Source organism: Pipra filicauda, unplaced genomic scaffold (assembly GCF_003945595.2).
Source record: "Pipra filicauda isolate LSUMZ 115617 unplaced genomic scaffold, ASM394559v2 scaffold144_size1929842_pilon, whole genome shotgun sequence".
NCBI lineage: Eukaryota > Metazoa > Chordata > Aves > Passeriformes > Pipridae > Pipra > Pipra filicauda.
This window is the reverse complement of record NW_024103929.1, coordinates 493510-519216: the sequence shown is the minus strand read 5'-3', so window position 1 is coordinate 519216 and position 25707 is coordinate 493510. Positions and strand designations below refer to the sequence as shown.

The 25707-nt window shown below is 42.8% G+C and overlaps 1 protein-coding gene across 1 annotated transcript in view; it reads left to right on the top strand.

Moving 5' to 3' along the window:
- The window catches only part of LOC113989074 (protein LYRIC-like), a 28426-nt gene extending 4403 nt beyond the window's left edge, over window positions 1-24023 (top strand). Inside the window, exons 2-11 of the mRNA XM_027723312.2 lie at window positions 4867-4926; window positions 6093-6183; window positions 7618-7686; window positions 9528-9743; window positions 10675-10749; window positions 12321-12419; window positions 18966-19072; window positions 19704-19823; window positions 21311-21434; window positions 21894-24023. Of these exons, the coding sequence (XP_027579113.2) occupies window positions 4867-4926; window positions 6093-6183; window positions 7618-7686; window positions 9528-9743; window positions 10675-10749; window positions 12321-12419; window positions 18966-19072; window positions 19704-19823; window positions 21311-21434; window positions 21894-21949 (1017 nt within the window). The 3' untranslated portion in view covers window positions 21950-24023. The remainder of the gene's footprint in view (window positions 1-4866; window positions 4927-6092; window positions 6184-7617; window positions 7687-9527; window positions 9744-10674; window positions 10750-12320; window positions 12420-18965; window positions 19073-19703; window positions 19824-21310; window positions 21435-21893) is intronic.
- The last annotated feature ends 1684 nt before the right edge of the window (window positions 24024-25707 follow it).

Sequence of the window (25707 nt, the reverse complement as noted above, 5' to 3'; positions counted from 1 at the left end):
CATACACACAAAACCTTCTAGAAATTATGCTGGAGGACGTCTAGTCTTTTTCAGGATAGCCTTTTCCCTCATTTCTTTCAGGAAATTTCTAGCAAGACTTGCTGCAAGCCTTTCTCCTCTGACAAATGCAGTCTCATCCTTTCCCATTCACCTGGTTCCCACTGATACAGGGAATAAGACTCTCAGAGTGAAGTCCATCATCAGCACAAGACCATGTGGCAAAGCCAGACTGGCCAGGATGTCTGCTTCCATTTATGAAAATCTGGATCAGAATTAATGAGAGCCAGTGCTGCTTCATTTCCCAACACATTTGTCATGCGGGTTGCTCATTGTCTGCGGATGGAGCAATACGAGCTGCTGTCTGGCCACAGCAGCACTTAGGTTTGCTCACCCTGTGGCTGAGCCCCCACTCTGTGCACAGGAGACAAGAACCCATCTGCAGAGAGCAAACGGGAGTGCAAGCGGTGCTGCAAATATCCAACTCATAGCGTGGAGAGTAGGGAGTAAAGACCAGATCTTCCAGAGGGTGCTGAGGGTGATAAAGTTCTTGTTGAACATCTACTGAGAAATCTGAGAGTGTAGTGATACCTTGTTCAGTATAACACAGCGTATTTAAGGAAGGTTATGTAGTGCCCTGGTTAGAAATTCCTTTCCTTTTGTTCTTTTCTCCTCCCTCTTCCCTTATTTTTTTAATTTGGTGCATTTTGGTGTTACTTTTGTCATACCAGTATTGCCTTTTAGCCTAAATCCACCACATTTATTTTGTGTTGTAATATAAAGTGAAAAAAATAAAATGGTTTTTGCACTGGAAATGAACACTAAGAAACAATTTAATTGAAATATTTCTTAAATCTGGAAATGGTTTTGCGTTCACAGACCTCCTGCCAGAATGGGGTAGTCTTGCTTCCTTTCATTTCCAGTGTCCAACCCACTTAATTTGAGTTTTCTGAAAGTGGTAGCTGAAAACAATTTTCTGAATTTTATTCATGTTCTTAAATGAATTCCCTGATTTCCAGTGTGTGAAGCATATAATAGCTCCCCTTGGGTTTCATAGGCTGAGTTTATTTTGTCCTAGTATCCCTCTACTGGGCAAACCTTTCCATGCCTTCCTAAGGAAGGCAATTTTAAGCACCTTCCCCAAGAGGGACAAAGGGCAGTTAGCGAATGTGAAGCTGATATTCACACAATTTTTAATTAATCCTGTAACCAGTTGGTGGCACTGAGATGTGAAAGCAGGCTGCCTGATCTGATAGACACTTACAAAGGTGTTGGGTTTTACTAAACTGACTAGTCTCACAAAATTATTGAAATGCATAAAGGTAAGTCTCTAGGGGTACAGCTTTATGGCTTCAAATACACGGTTTATATACTAATGATTAAACTCAGTATTTTGTAACATTTGAAGACCTGTCACTTTGCCTCCTTTCTTTGAGGCTTTATGTAGAACTATATTAACAGCATAAAATAAATTAAACACTAGCTCAAAAGAATCAATCAGAAATTGCTAGTTTCAGAGCAATCATCAGAAATATAAACTTAGGTTACATAAAAAGGGAAAAAAGGCAGGGGGTGTGGGGGAAATCCTGTTCCACTGGGTCACGAAGCAAATGGCCATGAACTAAAAATAATCTTCCTATTGTTCCATAGAATGTGAGTAGAAATTAATATGCTAAGTCTTATTCCACTAAAAGTCCCGATTCTGCTTCTCTGCATATATTTAATGTATTTGGAATTGCATTGATGACTTTATAAAGTCACTTTATGTGGTGGGTTTAGATGTGTTTTCCCTGTACAAAACTACGTTTTTCATTGAGAAAAAATTTACCCTGACAATATTCATATCTCTTTAATGATTCCATTAGGTTAAATGCAATAAAATAATGAAAATTCCTTTTTCCTTTTCAGAATGGCCAAACGGCATGATAAAGAGGCATGACTAATCCCTTACCCTGAGGGCTTCGAAAGGGAAGAATAGGGTAGGGTGGGGTTCCTCAGCCACACAGCCAGCTTACTGCCTGAAAAGGGGTTGGATAAAGGCAGGATTTGATACAAAAGGTCAGGCTAACATAATACCTTTCCACTGAAAGGAAGTAGAACTCAGTAAAAATTCTTGGTGATGAAAGGAAGGGAATTACTGCTGTTATATATATTATATATGCTGCTATACTGAAGGACGGTGAAGAAGCAACAAATATTTCAGGTTTGAAAGAAGAGCATCACCGCAGTGGGCTGTTTGGTGAGAGCATCAGTCAGTGGTCAAGTGTGATATTGTTTTGCACTAAGGTGATCATTAGGAAGGATGCAACAAGGTTCAGGAGTCCCAGGTGGGTACTTAGGGCTGAGCAGTCAGTCAGTCACCATGAAGACCCCTGGAATATAGTAAATGACTGTCAACAGTATATTTTTAACCTCTTAGTCAGTAATGGAGAGAGAGGGGGACGTTTGTCTAGCAGATGAAATAACATTTAAGTAGTAAATGTTGTGCTTGTCTGGTAAAAGCATACAGGTTTTACCTGTATAAAAACAGTCAGGTTGGCAAAGAGCTAAAACAAAGTGCTGCAATTTTTCCAGCTTCTTGCTTGCTGTCATTTATACGGAGAGAAGATCTAGGAACGTGATCCTGCCCCAGCTGAGACAAGTCTGTCAGAGTCAATATAGTTTCCATCTTCCTTAATCCTCTGTTGCACTCAACATTTTCCCTCTGGAGTTCTCATTGCCTACGTCAGGGCTCTGTACAGCCTTGGGCTGTGCTCCGTTAGGGCAGCCTAGGGCAGGAAGGCAGTTGCATGTCCTTAATCTTGACATCTCCTTGTCTTTGCCTGTAGTCTCTTATACTTGCAGAAGCATCTTGACGTAAAGAGAGGCTAACAGGAGGTGGGATGTCTCTTATCCTCTGTGTGTGTCTGAAAGAAGGCAAGAGAGCATCCTCCTTGCCTCCTAAGTTGCCACTGCTGTTTCTGTGCCCACGGTGGCAGTCTTGCTCAAAGTGCCTTCGTTTGGGACGTCCATTTACAAAGCCTTTAGATTTCATTATGAGAACTGGGAAATCATCAGGGTTTTATGAGACTAGGAAGGAATATTGCACTTACATGTTGTGTGGCTTCCCCCAGTAATCCCTTCTTGTATTCATCACATAAAATTCAGCTTTCCTGAAGTCCTCTGTCATATAGTGGAAAGTCACCTCCCCCCATATTCCATTTTGCATAGGAATTGTTCTTCACTAAGACATGATCTTATTTGTATTTTCACACATTAAAGTGGACAGAAGCATATGCTGAGAAACAAGGAATAGTGTAAGCTCAGGTTTTTCCATTTCCACATGGTTCAAATTTTCAGCAAATACTCCTGGTTTTGTATTTTATGTCCCACATCATATGTGAGAGGCTACTTCCCTTCCTGCTGCAGGTAGAGTGGGATTTTTTCCTTGAACAGAGCAGGAGATGGAAAATAGTTTCTTTTGTGGTGGGGTTTATGGAGTGCCTCTAGTAAATGAACCTGAGAGTCTTAGAAGAGAGATGACTGCCCGTGGGAAAATCCAAAATGGCCTTGCTAACTATTACAAAATGTAATGGATTTTAACACAGAAGTAATTATTTTGCTAGTGAATGTTCAGAACAATATAATTGTAACAATAATATTGTTTGCAATTGACAGCTAAGGGAGATGGAGGAGATGTGGACCACTTTGGCTTAAGTTTATAATATGAAGCTGGTGGAATTAATTACTGATATAACAGGCAGGGGGTTTGTCTCCTGTTACTGTGATATTTTACTGGAAGACCTAGAATCAGTATTGTCTGTGTGCAAACTCCACAGTTCTGGAGCTTTCCCTCCTAATAATTGTGGTACATCAGATGAACACCAGCCTGCTGGGTTCTCGTCCACCACGGGCTTGTAACTGGTCTGAAATTCCAAGCAAGCACCTCCAGGGACAAAGCACTTGCCAGCATGCAGGTGCCTGTCATGCTGTCTTTAACTTGCACTTCAAGCTAGACCTTTCTGAGACTTGTGAAAAACAGCTCTGAAATCCCCAAAATACCAAAGAGATGAGCACTAACAGTCTGAAGGACTACTGCCCCACTGAGCTTGACAGGGACAGGCATGGGCAGTCACCCAGGGGATTTTATTTGCTGGTAACTAATCACTGCCACAGTGTCTCATGGACAGAGATGACTTATGAGAAGGGTGAGCAGCCACAAGTGGAAGGAGGTTCTGCCTTGTCTTGGATGCTGCTGGCTCTGCATAGTGTACAGTGGCCCTTTTTGGCACAGCCCTTGCTGTGTCAGCTGCAGATTTACACTCTCCCATCTCTGTATCTGGAGGCTGGCCATTGCCAGGGAATTCTGAGACAGCTGAGACATTAATCAAACCATAATTTGAAAAGTCCTTAAACTTTCATTGTTTACTTTACAGGGTCTAGGTAGGATGAAAGCCATTCTTTTAGCTGGCCAGATAGATTTGATAAGGTCCACCCCAACCAGTAAACAAGAATTGAAATAAGACTTCTCCTGTCTATGCTGTTGTTTTAAGACAGGCTTACCCTATTTGAAAAACAACTTTGATCCTAGACAAATCTTAGGATAAACCACAAATATGTCTGCTTTGGAGTAAATCTATGTGGAGTTTCTGGATTTACATTCATAAAGGCTTAGCTAACACTAATTAATTTGGAATAAATTACTCCAATTAGAACAAGGCCAGAAATTCTAGCCCAGATTTGTACAGCAGGTTATTTAGCTGTGTCTTTCATAGTATTATAAGTTTTATAGGAAGGTTTTGAAGTAATTGTATTTACATGTATATTTACACATACAAACACATGCATGTATATATTCCATAATACATTTTTTTACTGTCCATCTTCTAGGTCCCAGTAAATGGCCAAGTTATCACTTCAGTCAACATCAGAGAGAAAAAGCTCCTCAAGGTACCAGCAAGAGTTTTAGAGTTCATATGTTGTCTTTGAAGAGACAGTTGTTTTAAGAATGTTCCCTTTTTTAAGGTAATTTTTTCTTCCTGGTTTTGGTGCACTTAAGGGATGACTTAGGAATATAAGACCATGTAATTTTCTGGCACAGTCACACTGTAGTGATTGTCACTGTCACCATAAGTGGGATGGTCTCATCATCCAAGCCCAAGTGTGTGCTGGGATCTCCTGTATTCCATTTCCAGCTCTGACAGGATACGTGTCCTTGGATCTGTTTAAGGGTTTTATCTTGGGCATTGAGCAGTCGTACTGGTGTGGGGGAAAGGGTCAGTGCCAAGACACTTCCAAGTTCCAACTTCCAAGTTGCCCAGAGAAGTTGTGGATGTTCAAAGCCAGGCTGGATGGGGCTTTGAGCAATTTGGTCTAGTGAAAGGTGTCCCTGCCATGGTAGGGCAGTGGAAACTGGATTATCTTTAAGGTCCCTCCTAAGCCTTTCAGTGATTCTATGATTCTAAATGAGGAACAGCCCCTGAGCCTGGCCAGGGAACTGTTTCTGGCAGGGGTTTCCCATCTTGGAAAAGTCAAGAACCACTGTGTTTAAACTACAACATTCAAAACTGAAGGCTTAAGGTTAGCTCTACTGTTTCAATTGAAAATGGGCTCAACTACTCCCATACCCTTTCAGATTAGTGTAAACTACAGATACCTTCATTAAAAATAGGCTGTTCCATGGTTTTGGTGTTCTTGATTTATTTTTTTTTTAAAGCATTGGTAGGGTCCTAATTCTTGATTTCAGCATTCCTGCTTTTGAAGGGGGTAAATACTTTCAGACTTTTCTCTTTTATAGGCAGAAAATTAGGACTTAGAAATGATGAATGCAAATCTACAGAGCAGGTACCTGAATAAAAATGTGAGCTTTCTAATCTAGCAGATAAATTAAGATTTGTAGGCCCAAAGTGATAGCATTTAGTGGTTTGGAGTTTGCAATAAAATCTTCTCAGGAAGACTTTTGCCCCCACTTAAGGATTCCAGCAACCTCTTGTTCTCTCTGAGTACCATGGGTGGTCTCCCTTTCAAAACTACTGCCCTGACTCTCTTTTTCTTCATGATGAAATGTAACAAATACCTGTTTTATCTTTCTGCTGTGTATCTCCTGTATACTGTAGCCCAAGAAGAAGAGGAAAATCCAGTGCTCAGACAAGGAGGTGCCAAAAGATCTGCTTTCTGTGGAAAAAGACAAACTGCAAGAAGAGGAAGGTAAAAAAAGATTTGGTTATTCTGTTACCTAATGTATATTACCAAACAGTAACACGGGATGAAATATGTCAACAGGGAGGTCTTCTCAATTGTTCCAGTGTTCTGCACTGTTGGAGAAAGTTGCCAGTTTGAGAGTTGTTTCTATCACCTGCTTCTCACTATGTGGACAGGGGCCATGTGCTTTCCTGCCACGCTGCTCAGATCCTGAGCATCTTCACAAGGGCGGCAAATCTGCAGGTGAAGAAGCATCTCTGAAGTGATCAGAGGCCCATGGGGCAGCAAGGTCCTGTCTTCATGCTCTTCCTCTACTCCTGTGGCCCCTGCTATGCTGATCCGCAGCTGGAGCTGTGGTCTTCCCAGGCAGTGTATTGTTGTGCCGTGACTGAGGCTGGTAAAGGCACTGGGGTAATATACAGCCAACTTCTAGCATGCCAGTGAGCAGAGCCAAGATCTTTGTTTGCAAGCAGATCTGCAGAGAAATCTGGCAGAGGCCAGCAAGGCTCAGGCAGCTAGAATTTCATTGGAAAATACATTGCATCCCATGAGCCCCTCTGTGCCTTCCCCCACCAAGGGTAATATTGAAAACAACAAATTCTAAGCTTTTCTGGGCTTAAAAGATTATAATGTGATTACTGTGGTGGTGAGAGCAAAAGAAGCCCTTGCTTGCCGTTGGTCCGGAGTCCTTCCTGGGGCCTGGTGTCAGAGGGCCTGCAAGGCTGCTGGGGGAAAAGGGGACACAGTAGAGGCTTTCTTCAAATGGATCTGTAGTTTTTCTGAATGGATGAGCCAGCTGAACTGTTTCATGTGTTATTTGTGGATGCTTCAGAAAAAGAAAGTGTTTGTCTTGGTCAAATCTAGGGACTCTGTTTTTTCTTCATTAACCATTTGTGCTGCAGGTCCCTCCTCTGACTTCTTGGGTCATGGAGAGCATGGACAGAGGTAGAATGTGGCCCCACTGGTGTGAACAAATGTATGTGGAAACCAGCTGAGTGGTAGAGGCTGTCCACACATCCGAACAAGTCTTAGAGTATGTTCAGGGCTAGAGAAACCCAGTAAATTGAAACCTTATTTAACAGTTGAGATTTTCATTAATTTCTCCCTGCTGACAAATACACAAGGTGGTTGATGCTCTGCAATGACATCTCCCCTGAGGGAAAGGGGTGTCACATCAGCTGACACACAGGAGAGGAGAATATGTGCAGTTATGTGGGTCAGGACACATGACAGACAGGTTTGTGATGGGGATTTCTTATGTAACACATTTCTGCAGAGGCAGCAAAGGCTGCACACAGGGGAGATGTTGCAGGAGACCTGCAACCACTTTTACAGTCAACATCAGAAACAATCAGATAGCTATTCACCTTGGGCTAAGCAGTAAAGCCAATAAAGGAAGTTCTTTGTTAGCTTGAAAATGAACTTTGCTCTCTGTTGTAGGAGTTTGGCAGACCAAGATCAGCAGCCGTGAAAAGAGACACTTACGGAAGGAAAGGCTGAAACAAAAAGGTAAATGTACAGGCTCAGTTCACACACCTGGTCTGGCCAGGCTTGTCACCCCTCCTCACTTCCCAGCATCTTTCTGTTTGCTCTATTCGTCATTTGACAGCAAAGTCTTTGCACTTACTGATGCTATTTACTTTAGAAAAGAGCCTTGGGAGCTCTTACTTGGGAGCTTGCCTTTTACTCCAGGCTCTCATTAAAACACATAGCATTACCCACAGGACACTGAAAGCAGGTGTCTGTTAGACCTGAGATCTACTAAAGGATTGGTGTTGTGTGGGTTACTTACTTTTGCCTGGCTTGACAGAAGAAATTTTCTGATAATGGATGTATAAAAACCCATGTAATTTGCTCAGTTCCAAACAGGTTCTTTAGTCCAGGCCTGCCCAGAGTAAAGAACTATGGCAGGGGGATATACTCTTATCCTAATGAGGTAAAATGAAACAATGCTTTCTGCTCACTCCATGATTTTCCTCTGGGTATTTCAAGGTGTCTGCCATGCACATATACCTACATACATTTCTACTAATCATGCTATATGTAATAACCACTACATGAAACGGGTCATGGAATTAAGGCATTTGAAAGTGTTTCCATTATCTGTGATAAAATAATCAAAATAGCCTGTAAATTTAATATATTACAGTAATATAGCTTATCCAGCTAAGATAGGAATTTGGAATTGGGAGTTGCAGCTGGATATATGTGTGTGAGTTTGTGCACTGTCTGCAATAAGACTGTCTTAAAGTGCTCTCAGATGCTCTACTAAAATTGAAGGAAAATGAACAGCAAATTTTAATATGAAAATATACAGACATTTTAGGACTACTTTTTGCTTTTTGATTATTAAATCAAGAGCTTGGATTTTTGACTCTTGGATTATCAACAGTTAAATACCTAGATGAGTCTCTAAGCATCTCTTAAGATGCTGAGGTCTCTGTTTGCTTTCCAGCAAAGTAGATGGTTCCATATTTCTTTCTTCATGTAAACTGACCTGTTGGCATGGGTGTTACCAGCTGCACATGCAGAAGGTTAACCATGCATGGTTTAATCCTAAGGTCATGCAGGCATTAAGTGCTTTGCTGACCCAGGAAAGGGAGCTCAGTAGATCAAGTTGTAGTTGAAGGACCAGAAGCCCTTGGTGGGATCCTGGAGCCTGGGTTGTCCAGGATGCTGAACCAAGTGATCATGTTAGTATGGGCATTTACAGAGCAGTGAGATGTATTCTAGGAAGAAAGCCTAACCCTGCTAAGTGCGGGTTGCTGTTCCCTATCAGAAGAGAAGCAGCAGCAGCAGCATTAAGGTGAGTGAAGGTGGCGTTGTTGCCAGCAGTGGTCCCCTCTCCACTAGAGACCCAGGGAAATGCTTTGCTGTTCTGAAGGCTGGAGTCATAAAGGGCTTTAGGAGTCCTTTGAAGCAAAATATGTTGGAGATAATTGTCATTATTTAAAATATCCATATGCCTGGCGCTGATTTCTCTAGCAGCCTTGAACTAGCAATATCCAAGATGTTTGCTTTCTTGTTCCTTGGAGGTCCAGCTGTTCTCTTTCCCTCCCTTCACTGCTCTGGGTCTCCAGCTGGACTCTAGAGGCCTTGAACCACCCTTGCACTCAGGAAGGGACATCGAAGGCCTCTGTGGTGCCTTTTTTCTCACATGACCTTCATATTTGCTGCCTCAGAGTCCCATCACAGGCACTCTGCTTCACTGTAATCGTATCTGTAAATACTTTCAGTTGGAAATAGCCATTACCTCTGACGGGTTTAGAACAGGCTTTGTTCTATTGTTTCTTCAGTAAAAACTCTTCCTTGTAATTAAAAATAATTATGTAATGCTTATTCCCGAGAAGACACCATCAGAGCATCCCTGGGTAGCTCAGCGTTTGAGCCAGCCTTTGACTGGGATGAGAAGGGAGCGGCGTGGCCACTCACAGGGGACACCAGTGGTGGTGGAAAAGGTGCTCTCTTTGCCAAGGCAGAGTGTGGAGCCACGCTGAAGGCCTCAGGAGCCACACGGGAAGAATCAGTGCCCTCCCGGTCAGAAGAGGATATTTTCTCCAATGTAGGTGAGTGTGGGCATTCAAGCATTGCCAAGGGAAAGCTTCACAAATTGCTGTTTCCATCAGACATTCATCCTGCACACACAGTGTTGTCCACCCCCCTTGCACCCTGCTAGCTGTCATTTATTTCCCAGCAGTGTGAAAAGAGGCAGGAATTTTTTTATGGCAGGAATTTCTTGTGTTGTAGACTACCTGCAGGGTGCAAGTTGTTTTCTACCCACAGGAATTTCGTGTTTGGCCCCTTGCAACCAAAGCCTTTCTGTCCGAGGTTGTTCTTACATGGTCAGTTAGACTGCAGGGTATATATCCACATGTTTCAAAGCACTATGAGGCAGGGTATTCCTAAATAAAAAGCATTTGGTTTTGACTACATTCTCTGATTAACAAAGCGTGATGGCTGGACTGATTGGTATATAAGGCCATATGATGACTCACCTTCAGTAGCAGTAATCCAGTGTTCCGGTGATTCAGAAAATGCTCTTAGGTTGCTCTCACATGAGTTGTCTTCTCTGCTGGAGTCCTTCTCTTGCAAAGTATAGGGTCAATAGGGGGAGGACATTAGTACCATTTTTACTCTAATGCTTTCAAAAGGCCAAATTCCAGCTGATACTTGATGACAACTTCTGCCACTAGTGCATATAGGGGACATCAGTTCAGATGAGTAAGGAATTTAAGTCCAGAGAAGGGCCATTCTGGTGTGACATGCATGTTGAAGGGCTGAGAAGGTGTGCATGGTGATGGAGGTGATGGACATCATAAAGGTGTTTTCTCCTTGCTTGATTCTTGTTCAGCAACAGCAGTGGATGCAGGCTTGGGATGGAGAGAACACAGAAGGCCTGTAATGAGATTGGGAGAGCGAGATAGAAACTGCTGCCACCAGCTGTGAACATGACATCATCAGGTTTAGGGTTACTGTTTGTTTGCGTTTCAAATGCAGGAACATGGGATATTGCAGATGTAAAATCCTGTCCTGTGACCTTTGGGACGTTATCAGATCTGTCCAGGGATTTAGGTGAGTGGTCTCTCTTTGGACTTTTATCTGAATTCTTCTAGCACTTTCTTAGAAGCTTGGCTTAAAAGGGCTCTCACTGATCACATATGGGTCTTCTACCCTGGAGCCACATTTCGTTAGTCACTCTCCCTTGCAGAGCTTGCTTGCATCTGCAATCCAGCACACCAGTATTTTAGAGAGTGACATCACAACCTTTTATTGAGTGCTTTCCAAACTCGTATCTCATCTTGGAATAAATAAAAAAAAATATTGCTTCCCCAGCAAATTCTTTCTGTTGGGTTCACTCACACAGAAGGTTTCTGTTGTGCTGTGATGACCAAAAAATTCAGAGAATTTCAGATTGAGGGAGGGAGCGAATGCCCAGGTTGGAAAAGCTCTGTCAGATGCTGCCTATTCAGCACCTTCCTATCCAGCACAGTGAGGGATTTTCAGGTTGACCCTCTCCGTGAGTGGCTTTGAGAAGGATGGAACATCTACTGGTTCTGCACTAAGTTGATCCTCTTTTCTGGCTTTCACTTTGCATCTCTGTAACTGTCAGTTCTTCTCACTGATTGACTTGGAGCACTCCTGGGTCATACATTCCCTGCCTACCAGAAACTCACATTTGTCTGAAAGTTCAACTGGATCATGAATGCAAAGTCTGGTCCTGAATCTTTGCTAAAGGGAAGCATAGATACATCTGTGCACAAAACAGCGTGTGTGGTGTTAGCCTGAATGCTGAAATTAGCATCTAAACCCAGACATGGCAATCAATATAATATATACTATATTTAATCATCTGTTTTCCAACACTGCATTAATGGATTGAAGCAGTTCCTAATGTACAAGTAATCAACAGGGAGAAATATTTGTTAACATCTGCATCTATGCAGCAAAAAATCAAGCTGGTACTGAACAAAACCAGGGAGTTCTTCAGCTGAAAGGAAGAAAAGAAAGATCAGAGATGTGAAAAAATCTCCCTGATTTATGAAAGATGTGAAGAAAACACTGGTCTGTTATGTACAGGCCTTAGAAAGGGGTTAAGGGGAGTCATTCAGGGAGGTATGTGAATCCTACTGGTTACTTTAGCTGCTGAAAGTAATCATCAAAAAAATTTTTTCTTTTTCCCCCAGCAGCTCTCTCACCTCTCTCTTTCATGAAGCAATTAATTTAGTAATTATGGATTTCTATTAGCTTGAGCAGAAACCTTCTCACTGAAGGTGGTGGGAGTTGGAGCGGGATTCACTGCATGTGGCTTTTGTTCTGCAGGAACTATAGCTTCCTTCTTAGGTCCCCAACATTTTATGACTATTGCTAGTGGAGCTAATCCTGAGTGAGTTGTTTTTAATAACTTATGCATGTAGTGTCCTCGTCCAGCCTTTGTTAATAAATCCACTGCGATGAGCAGCATAGATTAACGTGTGGCTTAAATTACATAACATCTAGGCATTGTGACATAGTGAGCAAATAGAGGCATGATTAATTGGTTTTAATAATGTGAATATACCTATGTGATTATCTTTTAGGTTTGGGGGTTTTTTTTGGTTTTGTTTTTGTTTTAATTTTTAAAAAGGACACTTTGCTATATGCAGATAACGTGAAGAGTAAATCATCTGAGGACAGTCCTTCCAGATGCTGTTGGCACAGCAGCTCGACTTTCCTCCCTACAGACGATGTGTGGCAGGGGCAGGGTATGTCTCTTTGCTCTTTTTCTGTTCAAAGGCAAGTGTACTAATGCTGATACTCTTTTTAGTCTGTTTCCTAAGCCTCAGAAATCAGGAGCCACTTCCCATGTGGCTCATTCACTGGTAGAGATAAGGGAGAAATCCAGTGTTGGTGTAGTTTTTGGCAGGTGCTCAGAGCTGCTGTGAGCTCAGTCAGGCAGGAGGCGCCCACATGGGACCCTCGAGAAGAGCGAGAACATGCATTTTATTTATGTTTTTCCTCAGAAGATGACAAAAAAGGGACGCAGAAAGTACAATCTTTTTCAGTGCACACATACTGCTGTGCAAAGTGCCATTAGAGCTCCTGGGCAGCAGGAGCAGCCGTAGGGAGGCTGTCTGCAGGCTTCTGTGGCGGTGTCCTCTCTCTGGCAGTTGCACTGCTATCAGCTGCGGGTAGATAAGCACAGGAACGGGGCAAGCACAGGGCGATCCCTCCCCACACCCTGCAGAGAGCGGGTCAGGGACTTCCTGAGCCAGAGGCATCAGGATAGGCTCTGCATTTCAAAAAAACCCCATGTTTAGCAGTCAACTCAGATTACTAAATTTGTGAAATGAGTTCAAAGTTGTGTTTGGTTTTCATAACTGAAGCATTGCGTTTCCCTCCCTCCCATCGTGTTGTGGGAAGGTGGAGCTGAGTGGCCCTTTTCCAGGCAACTGCAGTCTGGGCTAGGGGAGAGCCATGGAAAGACAGGGTGCTTCTAGAACTCAGAGTACCTTTGCCTAAACTTTAAATTTCCTTGGTAATACCCGGAACACAGATGCAGAATCCACCTCCAGTGCACTGTGGCAATCAGGATTTCAGTCTTTTTATGACTGGTAATGAGGGTTTTTTACTTTCAAAATCTGCTTGAAAGACCAGCATGGGTCCTGAGTAGCTGGAATAATTTGGCATGAACAGTGTGGGTATTAGATGACCTTTTTCTCTTGACCTTTTGGCCAGGATTGAGGGAAGTATCTATATATACCCCTGTTGTTGGGAGGCCTTTTCCTGCTCTTGCAGGCATGATGGCTGACGAGCGAGCAAACCCCTTCGTACTCTAGCTGCTCTGATTGCTCAACTGTAGGAGAAGCCAGAGTGGTGGAATGCATTAAGGAGAAAAGACTGTGGTTGTCTTGCTTCTCTGCCCTGTGGTAACTGAGGCTCTGCAGCAGATGCATCATTTTGGCCGTGATTTTATAAATAGCACTGTTTGCTTTAAAAAGAATAAAAACAAAAATCCCAACCCCAAGCATTCCCTTCCCTTAGTGCTGTGTTTCTTTATCCCTGCGTTGCTCCAAGAGGGTGCCTGGCCCTTTCCAACTTTGGAGCCTGGCTCGCCCTCACGGGATGGAGGGAGGCAGCGTGGGCAGCTCATCAGCAGTGTTCCCTTGCACTGCATCTAGCACATGTCAGACTTGGCACACTCTGGGCTTGATCTGCAGTTGCAAAGCCAGGCAGAGCTCCGCTTTTTGAGTGCCATGTCTGTCTGAGAGCAGAACAGATAGGAGCAAATTCAGCAGGTTGCTCCTGCAAACATCTGAACAGAAGCATTTGGAAGGATTATTCTGCCTGCCTTACAGCTTGCTTCTTCGTCCTGGTATTTTTTCTTTCCTTTGAATCATCAGCCTTGATATTGATGCAGGGGAGGGGAGTGTCACGAACATGTATTCCCTGAATTTAGATGAGGTAATGGTTGGCATTAAGGTCGGTGCTGCAGGCAAAATGAGCTCTTTGACAGTCAAACACAACCTGTTAGCTCTTGCAGGCCTGGAAACTAAAAAAAAAAGCCATTTATAACCTGAATACAAGTTGGGGTCATTTTATCAAATCCAGAGTAGTACATGTATTGAGTCTCTTTGTTCTATGCTGGTGCAGCCAAAGGAACTGGATTCTGGACTCCTACTCCTGCCCCAGCCGGCAGAGCTGCCTTGGCCGGCTCCCCACTCCACATCAGGTTATCTTTTTGTAAAGTACCAGCAATAATAACACCATCACTCACAATTGAGTGTTGTGAAAAGGCTAAAGTATTGTCACAACTGAAAGCATATATCCATGGAGGTAGAGAGGGAGCTAGTGGTTAGAGAACTGAATAGTCACTGCTATATGGGAGTAAAAAAAGACTGTTGATCAGCCTGGTTTCCAAACAACACACTGCTGTGTTGACATTCATTACTGATACACGCTGCTGGGGATTAATTCTTAATTATTGTCATATCTGGAGTGCTGTGCCCATTTCTGAGCTCCCAAGTACAAGACAGACATGGACATACTGGAGTGGGTCCAGCAGAGGCGATCCATGCATATGAAAACCTGATGAGGTGGTTGCCTATGGTCTGCCCAGAGGGTGGAGAAGAGGCAATGAGTATGAAGTGAACTTCCACTTACCAGCTTTGTTTTTATGGTGAGGGTGGTCAGACAACAGAACAGTTTGCCCAGAGAGGTTACGGAGTCTCCACCCTTGAAAATATTCAAAACTCTGATGGTTACATTCCTGAACAACCTGCTACAGCTGAGCCCTTTGTGAGCCATGGGGTTGGGCTAGACAATCCCCAGAGGCCCCTTCCAACCTCATCAATTCTGAAATCCTCATTCTGTCATCAGTCATTGTCTCTACGTGTCCAAACAATCAGTCCTTAGCAATCTAAGCCTTCATTGTCTGGGGGCATTCAGTATCTTGGACCTGAAGCCATATGGTCAACACTGATGGCTGCAGTCCCAGCAGTCCCACCAGCAGGTTGAGGTGGCCAGGACTCTTCCATGAGGGAAGGGGGCCCCAAAGTGGGAAGTGTTTTTCATCATCATTTTTCCCTGCTCATCATTAGTGTTTGCATACTTTTCATTCCTGCCACAAACAGAAAAGAAAGAGGGCTGAACCTCTTCTGGTCCTGGCATAATTCACTTGATTTTTGAATGCAGAAAGTGCTCTGCTTTTGCCAGGCATCTTTCTTGCCTCTTCTGCAGGGTTGTTCTGGATCCTCCTGCCTCTGCCTTGGAAGCTTTACTTGCTTATGTTTCCCAATCCTACCTTTGTGCACCTATACCACACATCTGCCACTGCCCCTTTGGTGACATTTATGTACTTATGCTTTGCTGTCTCACAGAATGCATCATAAGCTGTGGCTGGTTTTGCTGTTACAAAACATGTAACCCACACGGCGCAGTTGGCTGGGCTGTTTTGGAGCACTTGTGTCTGGTTCCAAGGAAAGCGAATACTAATTTTATCCCATGCATCTGCTTCCAAGTGCAGTGGACCTGGCCTTTGGTAACAGCACAGGGCAGTCTCAGAAAACTCACATTCTGCTTTGCAAATGCAATGCCTCATGACCATGAGAGTCGCTTTTTACCTGTGTCTTGGCATCTTCCCAATGAGTCCTTCTTGATTGCCAACACAAATTTTCTCCGGAACCTTAAGAAAGCTCTCATGCCTCTTGACCCTATGTTTCCTGACTCCCATCCTTCCTTCTGTTCTGGGGTTAAAATAAATTTTAATTCTTTTGTTTCATGAGAATCAGTAGCTTCTTTCCACTAAAAGAAGTCTTCAGTCTGGGATTTATTTGATACTTTGCCCCTACTGAATTATGAAAGGTGCCAAATGAGGGAATCCTATACCCAGCTATTGGTAGCAATAGTTTTGATCTGTAACACAGAAATGCAAGCTTTAGACAGGAAATTATCTATCCATTTGAACTGAGTGGATTACACTTGGCCTCCAAGTGTAAGAATTTGGGTTAGAACTGTGCTCATTACACAGTCAACTGCCCTTTGCAAAGGGCTGGGTTTTCTACAGCAGCCACAGAAAGACTCAATGCCATGGACAATATGCAGCCAACTGAGGGACTGCCCTGCCAGATGAATCTCCCTTAGGTTTCTGCTGCCCATATTGAGGGAGAGCATGCCAAGAGGGATGCTGGAAGATCAGAATCCAAATGTACAACTCTGGATTAGAAAATTTTGAATCCCTATCTCAACGACATAGAGTGAGTTTTGCTGCAGTACTTTCCAGTTTCATTTTCCAGGCCAGATAACAAGGGTCAGTCTGTAGAGTACTGTACTCCACCCTATCTATCAGCGGGCACAGAGAACTTGCTGACTGTTCCTTTTTGACCAGACCTTGATACTGTGGGGCCCTGTTTGCCTGTTCCCCAACACCTCCCAGGGTGCAACTGGCTGCTCCTCAGCATTACACAGAGAGAGACCGGAGATCAAGAGCATTCAGGTGGTTGGTGCTGGGATGGACTTTTTGTCTGCAGAGGTGCTGGCAGTGTCCCTAATTTCTGAAGAAACCTTCAACATAGTTCCTTTCAGGATCTAAAAGTGTCTTCATTGCATGGGGTATATGGAAACCACCTTGGCCCTGAAATGCATGCTGTAAATATTTGCTGCCAGCAGAAGAGTACAGCTTTGTCTGGGTGGAGTTGCTGGGGGACTGAGGTGGGTTGCAAGCAAGAACCTAGTTGGAAAATGTAACAGCCTTGCTTTTGTAAAAACGAACACCAGAAATTATCAAGATATTGGTCTATATTTGCACCAGGAGAGATATCATCCCCATTAGTGCTAAGCCTATATGGGGAGCAGGGGGACTTGCTGCTGCATGGCATGTTCCTTTTAGTGTTCCTGTTCACAGAAATTACTGATCAGTTTTAGACTGTGAGAGAATTTTTGACCCAAGGAAAATCAGTTGCTGATTTAAAAATACTAGAGTATTCAAAGTTTAAAGGCATTGTGAGACATGTCACTGTAGAAGGGAAATATGCTACACAGAGGAGAGATTTTAAGCCAGAGCTTTGGGATAAGTACATTTAATCCGATTTACCCAGCAAATCCAGCAAATTTTAAAGAATCTTATATTGCCCTTAATTTTACTCTGAGTTGACTTTAAACATCCTGGGACACAAAGGTTTGGGAAGAGTAATTCTGAGATGTGGCAGAGTCACCACTGTCTGGCCAAGCTTCATTACCACACATGACAAGGGTGAAGCACGAATGTAAGCCCATTGCAGGCAGATTGCCATTAAAACTATTTTCATGCTTAAAAGTATGTACATTAATGCACTTTTTGAGAAATCAAAAGTTAAATACGTGAAAACAACAGTTGTGGCTTCCCATGTGTTAAGTTACAGTCTGTTTTGTTTGCACACCCGCGAGAGCATCCACTTGCAGAGCTGCTGCCTTGCAGCTCAGGAGGCTGAATTCTATTTTAGACTGGAATTTTACTGGGGAATGTGTTCAAAATTACTTGTTCATATTCCTTTTGAAGAAGGAAAGACTCTCTATGTAGAGGGCATGGATTTTAAACTGAGGAACTTGAGCAATGTTTATAATCATGTTTATAAGATTTGGCAGCAAACTGGTCAGAGTAACTTTTTGGAAGCAGTTTTCTTTTATCATCCCCAGCATGCCTTTGGTTTTGGCCCTGCTTCAACTAGAAGTTTTTCCATCAGGTTTGGGATTTTTTAAAATTTTTTTATTTTTATTTTAAGACACATAATCAGCTAAGAGTTATTATTATACGCTGTGTTTTTGAAGTCTTTCTCCCTTTTAGGATAAGACTTAGGATTGTTGCATTCAAATCATTAAAAAATAGCCAAGTAACCCTTTCAACGTCTTATGCTGACTTATCTGTTTTTTTGCACGTCATTCAGTTTGTGTAAAGGAATTAGACTGGTCTGTTTTGCCTTCTTGCCTAAGGATCACTTGCCAGTCCTTTATGGAGAGGCAGCTGAGGGCTTGCAGCCGGATTTTCAAAGGTACCAGATGCTGAAAGATACAGAAATCTGTATCTGATGCTGAAAGATACTGAAAGATACAGAAATCTAAAAGATTTTGATAAGATTTTTGCGTAGCCCCCATGACATGGTTAGCGTTGATGCAGAGTAGCTGTTACCTGCTTCATGCCTGTTTAAAGTTGCTTGTTAGAGAAGTTTGGAAAACAATGCTTAATGGTGTTTTTCTGGCTTACATTCAAAAAAAGAAAATGGAAAAGGAAGATGATGTCAAGAATGTACTTCGTTCTATTTTTTATAGGAAAGAAAACACCAATGAGAGCATTAATGTATGCACAAATCCTTTGCTAATATTACCCTTCCATACAAATAATTGCACAGAGGATGGTGTGTTGCAGTGAGTGGAAGAGCTTGCTGTGTCTGCCAATGTTTCTGGATATGTTTGAATCCTTCTCCATGGAATTAAAAGAAAATATTTGACCAGCCATGCTATTAGTTTTGTAAAGCTCGTTTTCTTGAAGTGCAGGCTGGCAGGGCTTTTGTTCCTGTATGTGTTTTTCCATCCTTCTTTAATTTTCTTCCTGTCATGAAGAGTGCAGTCAGTAATTGTGAATTAGTAGTCAATGTGTATGTTTTAATAATTTTTTAAAATCCATTTGTAAATTTGGTACATTTAAGACAGATGCATATATGCGCACCCAATGGCAAGCAGAAAAGTGACAGGTATTCTTTGCAGCATTTGTGCTACTCGTGTGAGGCTGGAGGTAGTGTGGATTTGAACGTAACTCATTTGTACACTTGCTTTAATAGATGACCCTTCAGTGTTTGACCTGGACTCTGACTGGAAAGCTCCCATGGAAGAGTGGGGGAACTGGACTGGAGATGAGGAACATCAGACAGGGGAGGAGAAGGAGAAGGTGAGGCAGTGATGTTGATGGCCAAGGGAGACCTGCTCCACTGGGGTCAGTCTCATCCAGGCTGGGGTCTCCAGTCCAGCCCTGGAGCTGGGCTCCTCTGGCTGCAGGGGCTTTCTCACACTGGGAGGAGGTGCTTGGTGTGGTCACTCCCCTGACCTGTCTGAGATAGCTGGAGCTGGGGGACACTTTTGCAGGATGGGCTGGGGGGAGTTGGCTGGTCACTCTGCATGAATGAACTCTTTCTACCACTGCTGACTTTTCCAAATACCTGGGCCTGAAAAGAGGTGTGGAGTCCACAGCTGACACCAGCCTTCTGGGACATATTTATTTAAGTTTGCTGATAAGAGGGTTTGCTGATAGTGCTACAGTGGTAGCTCGGGTGGAGAGGTAGAAGCAGAAGGCTTGCTGTTTAAATGCTTTCTAGAAGCCCAGAGAAATATTCCCTTTGGCAGCAGTGGGAAGAGCGTGCTGAGCTTTTTGCAAACAGCTGTGTTAATCTCAGGTGTGTACCCAGAGAGATGCCCTGCTTGTGCACTGTCAGAACACACTCCTGGAGGTAATTGGTTTTCCTGAAAAAAACCAAGAATTATCTGTCCCATGACTCCTCTTACAACATCTCTGATGCTTTCAGGATTTGCCAAAAGGCAAAGCAGGCAGTCGCTTCTGCCCTTCTGGACTTGAAAGCAAAACACAGCGGAAGAAGAAGAAAATGGAAGTGAAGGAAGCAAGGGGTGGATCTGGGCTGAAGCATGTGAGTATTTTTTATTCCAAGAGTAGTGTTTGGTTTTCCAAGAACAGAGGGGTATGTCTTCTCTGTTAGGATGTTGTGACCCAAGGGAGACTTTTCTTCCTCTCTGTCTTCTGGCTTCCTCTTCTCTTTTCTCCCTGCCTTCCCATAAAAGAAGTATGAGCACAGTGAACCCCGGGGTTTTGCAACATGGTATTCCCTAATAGATTTGCAAAACAGTTTGATTTTACAGTACAGCGAGTTGTGCACTAAACTTGGAATGCATCTGCCTAGGCATTTTTTCTTCCATGATTAAAGCCAGATGCACTCCAAGTTTAGTGTACAATTGAGCTGTGTTTTATCTGTAGCTGAAGGTCATCCAGAGATATAAACAGTAATGCAAAGGTGGTTCCCGAAATTCAGTGAAGATAAAGAGAGGCCAATGTTATACCAGCGAAAAGCTTATTGAGGGAAAAATGTCTCAGAGTGCAACTGAAAAAGGCTGTGGTGGGTGTCAGTTCATTGGGGATGGGAAGTGCAAAGGAACAGAGTGTTGACTGGATTTTGGAGCAGCCCTTGGCTGTAATGTCCTTGCTGTCCTATGAAATGAGAAATGCAAGGGTGAATCCCACAAAATGTCCTAATTGTATTTCATTCACTTGTCACAGAATATGTTTTTCTGGACTTGTACAGCTTTTTTTTGTTTTGTTTTGTTTTTATCATTTCTCTTCCTGTCACACCCACTGTGGTCTCTCATGATCCTCAGGACAATTTTGCTCCCTGAACTCCAGATGCTCCCATTTTAAGCAAAAAGGTTTTAACTGACCACAATCCACATAGTCATTAAGCCAGTCCATCAGTTCCCAGAGTGCTGCCAGGCTACTTGCTCTCTTGCACATCCAATTAGTTGGTTTAGCTTTGTATGTACCTTAATGAATAATCTTAACAGTGCTGTTCAGACTCCTCAGGACAGCATTGCTGTTCTGGCATGTTTATGGAGGGCCAGAAGAAGCTCATGTTGTATGTCAGCCCCAAATGCTGGTGTCTGCTGCTGTACAAGATCATCCTTCAGAGATGGACAAAAACAAATGAAATTACTTTTGAAGCCAGATCCGCAAAGTTGCTCATCACACTCCTTGTGCTACATCCAGTGTTTCTGTGGACTTTGGACATTTAGCAGACACGAGGCTCATCTTACTCTTCAGTGTCACTACACAGTGACAGTACTTTCATCTCAATATTTCTTGCTGTTCTTCCATTCAGTGGGGGAAGCAAGGGGAAAAATCATAATTAAAGACAATTTCGACACTATAATCCCCTCTAAAACAAATAAATAGGAGGTAGGTTGAGGACATGCCTCATGAGGAATATTCTAACATGTAAAAATTAATTTGTCCTACAGTTTCTTTAAATGCCTTCCAATAATGGCATTTTCTCTCATATTCTGTATTTGCATATATTTCGTTTAACTCGTATGCTTAGTGAAGCATATTGTTTCAATTAAACCCCAGCAAGGTTTGCAAACAAGAATGGAAGAAGGCCCAAGGGACTTGATATCTACAAAGTATAGCAGTGATGCAGTCTCTGTTTCCTTCAAAAAATCCTTGGATGTTGCTAATAATTCACCCAGTAATGGTAAGTGATTGTTTTTGCACATCTGATGATTTTCAGAATAATATGTAATCTGAGAAGTGTTCACAAATGCATTTTTAAGTGAATATGCAAAATGCTTCTCCTTTAGCTGTATATGTTAATTCTTTGAGAGCCTCTGCATTACTCGGTATTACAGAGGCTTTTCTGTGACAAATACCTGTTCCTGCTCCTCTCAGTTACTGAGCAAAGCTACGACAGCATTTAGTGACAGTTATTTTTTTCAACACAAAACAGAAGGAAACGTGTATGAGTGAGTCAGAGCTCACTAAAAACATTCAGAGCCCTCCCCATGACTTTGGATTACCCTCAAAAGCAGGTGGCCCTTGTTAAACACATCTAACAACCCTTAAATCCCCTTCATTAGGCAAAAAGCCAGCAGTTCTCAGGGATGTGATTGCACATGGAATATTTGTGCATTGGCCCCTGTTGTGTGTATGGCAGGTGTATCTGGAAAAAAGGAGAGGAGGAAGAGGAAGAAAATGAAGAAAGAGACTTGAGGGAGTTGTGTAGCTGCCGGAGTGACAACCCGATGGGGCAGGCATACTGATGAGCTGCAAGGATTCTGCTTTCTGCGATGCCACACTGAGCCCAAAGCAAAGGGAGACTTCAGGAGACTCCCAGTGAGAGGAAGAGGAGAAGAGGAACAGTGAGCCAGAGAGCGTGAGTGTATGAGAGAACGGAGAGAGTGAGCAGGCTGTGCACAGGAGGTGGTTTTGAAACAGAGTGGCTGTTCATTGCAAACTGCTGCTCTTGGTCAAAAGGTGTTGAATGGAGTTTGACTGGTTGCATTAGGTCCTTTCAGTTTTTCACTGTCATGTTATTTGTCAACTTGTAGTGTTATATGCCATTGTAGAAATAGTTGGGCTGTACCTGACTGTGGTTGTACTTTGGTCCCATGGAGGATTCACCAGCTAGTCTGGCTTCCTCTTGCATTTTGGCAGAGATACTCATCGACAGGCTAGTAATGTACAGAAGGAAGCACTGTTCAGAGACAAGGGGAGAATAACATGGATCATTCTCAAACCTCCTAAATATTTTTAAATCCTTGTTGGCTTCTATAGTCAGACTTTGCCTCATACCTTGCCATATTTATACTTTTTACCCCACATCAGACTAGCGTGCTCCACAAGGGAACACTTCTAAAGGAGGTTTTAAACTTGTTTGGAAAGCTGGTCTAAACCTTCTTTTCTCCTTGGATTTCATGGTGGGCTAAATTTTAAAGTCTGTATGTCCAAGCATGTTGCATTCATACTTATAATAGACTGAGGTAACTTTTAAAAACATTTTTCTTCACGTGTTGTTTGGAAGTTTTTATCATTTTGTTACTTGAATATTCTAATATAAACTAAATTTGTGAATGAAATTTTTAAAAATGTCAGTTTAGTATTTATTGACAAGTGTGTATTTCTCCTTGTCAGAGAGCTCACAGTATGAAGGAGAGAATGTGTTACAATTGAATACTGTGGTTTATAAGCAATGCTGAGTTGACACCACTAAAAGCAGAAGCCCTTTATCCCTAGAGGAGCTGCAGCTTTGGTGGTAGCTAGGAGGATTTCTTCAGACTTGACCCATCCCAGAAGTGCTGCCTCGAAGGATGAGAGAGTTTGTCAAATCTCCATCTGCATTCGACTCTGCCTTTGGAGATGGTGTGGGAAGGTTATTTTACTAATGCATGTTAAATGTGTGCACATTTGTAGGCTTTGGGCTGATGCTGTGAAACCCATTTCACTGGGATACTGAGTAACCAGGGATGTGGCTTTACACTGCCACGGCTGCACTCCTGTTTGCATCATGGAGCCAGAGGAGAGCTCTGTGCTTCTGCCATGGCAGCCACCCTGTCCCTGATCCCAACTCATCTGAGCTTTACCTGCAGCTCAATACTTTTACCTTGATGGCCTTCATCTGTTACATAGCTGTCAAAGCAGCCATACCCTTCAGAGAAGCAATTAACTGCAGCAATGTATTTGTGTTTAGAGTTTAGCTACTATATGGTAAAGGGCAGATCTCTTGTGCTGTGATTTTTGGGGTAGTTAGCTGTGTGCTCTTAAATTTTGCACAGCAGGATTGTTTCAGAAAGGCAGAGGAGGGGTAATCTTAACTGATACCATTAGCAGCCCACTGTCTTGGTGTTTGAGTCTCAGTGTAGGAAAATATTGGCAGTGTACGAATGCACTGACTAGACCAAAGGGCTTTTATCTGGAAAGTAACTGGTTTGGAGCAGATGCATAACACGAAAATACACGGCTTCACTGGAGGAGCCGGTACAGCAAGTTCAAGGGTTTAGAAGATGTGCTAATGAGTATCTGGGTAATAAGCAAAGTTCTGCTATCTCTACAGCCAATGTAAAACATCCACTGACCTCATTGGGGCCAGGATGTTGCCCATGGTCTCTGCTTAGCATTGAATATAACCTCTATCATCCAAAAAAAAAAAAATTCTTCTGCTTTTTTCTCTATGTCTGCTTGCAAACTTTTTGATGTCTTTGTAACTATGTTTTATTTCAATGTTTCGGGACTTCAAATGTCACTGTTTTTATAATAAAAAATGAAAAATTTTATCCAAAGTCCCGCACTCTTGAGCAGTTGTATTTAATTTGTATGTGTGTGAGTGAGAGCATGTGTTTTTGGCTAAAACCATTTCATTTTCAAGCTTTTTCAAGGTACTATAAATGTTTTTTTAAGAGATTTCCTTCATCTGAACCCTTTTATGTTTAGGAAATCCTCATGACATTCTTCTGTTGTTGGGATGAAAAAAGAATGGAGACCTGTAACACTGCCAAGTTGACTACGGTGCTGATGACAAGCAGCAGTAGATTATATTATCCAGCTTTTCTGTCAAATTCATCAGTACCTCTCTTACTGACATCAGTGCTATCTGGAGAGCTGCATTTTTCTTCTGGCTCTGCAGCTTCACAGATGGGAAGCCATCAGAGTAATACAGAAGGGTTCAATAGTGCTGTTAGAGCAGCACATTATTTAATACCCTATTCTAATGTAGGCAGAGAAAATACACTCCTATGACTAAATACTCTTGATTGGAGGCTTTCCTAAATAATTGAAAAGCACTCTTCAGGGCAAGTTGGGTGGCAATGTATAGCCTGTTTGTGTGATTCATCTGCTTTGTCAGCACTTAGGAAGGGTATTTTGGGTTCTGCTTGGTTGATATGGCTGTGGTAGTGCCAGAAGCCTTCCTGCACTACACCTCCCAGTGCCGCTGCTGCACGTGCTCTCAGTGATGAGAAAGTGTTCTAAAGTGAGAGAACTGAGTTTAAAAAAAAAACAAACCCAAACACAAAGCGCTCAGCAACTGCTGTCAACTTCCATTCTTTCTCTTCCCAGTCCTCAGAGGCTAAAAGACCATCACACAGCTTATCAAATTGCCTTCACAGATGCTTTGAAAAGCAGACCTTTGAGTTCCTTATGAAACACTCCTTCACCATCGCATGTTCAGGTTACTCCCTGGTTTCTGTGCTCTTAAAACATGCTTCCCCTTCTCTTCTATGAGGCTGTGCAGATTATCAGCCTGCTCTGCTGATTCTGGCTCCAGGAGGGTTAAATGAATGTGCTAGATGTGCACATTCTAGTCTCTGATCTTTGCTAGCGGGAGTCTAGGGTAAATCCTCAGACAGAAGATTCAACATCCCTCCAACAAGCTGAAGCATTGCTTGAGCTATAGCTGAATGTTATCCCTTAGAAGAGTAAATTGAGAGTAGCCTCTCTGGTCATTCATCAATCCAGTGTAGTTTAATTTTCAGTTCATGGGCCAGGTTCAGCTGGCTCCCTCTGCCTTTTCCCTAAGCAATTTATTAGCTGCTTGAGAGGCACATGCCTTAGAAGCAGCCAAAAGCTCTCCCTGTGCCTGCAAATAGCCCAGCAGCTGGAAATCAAGCCTCTGGTGCAGCCATGGTGTGGGAGGTGGGCTGAAGTGTGGCTGGGAAACATCTATGATCTGGTTAGGAGATAGCAATTAATTGTTCCAGCAGCAAATGATGAAATACGTGGCTTTAAGTTTCCACTTTCGCTTAAACTCAATCTGCTCTATTTTTGTAATAATGCTCTTTCTTGTGGGCAGCCTTTTGAAGGTGAAAGATTGGCTGTATCCCTAATAATAGGGCCTTATCCATACGTGGTGAATCCATCGTATCTCTGGCATTAAGATGTGGTTGATGCTGTAAGTGATGAACTGCTGACCTACAAAGCTGTGTTTACTCACAAGCAGACAGCAGGATGCAGATGCAGAGTCTGAAGCTTTGCTT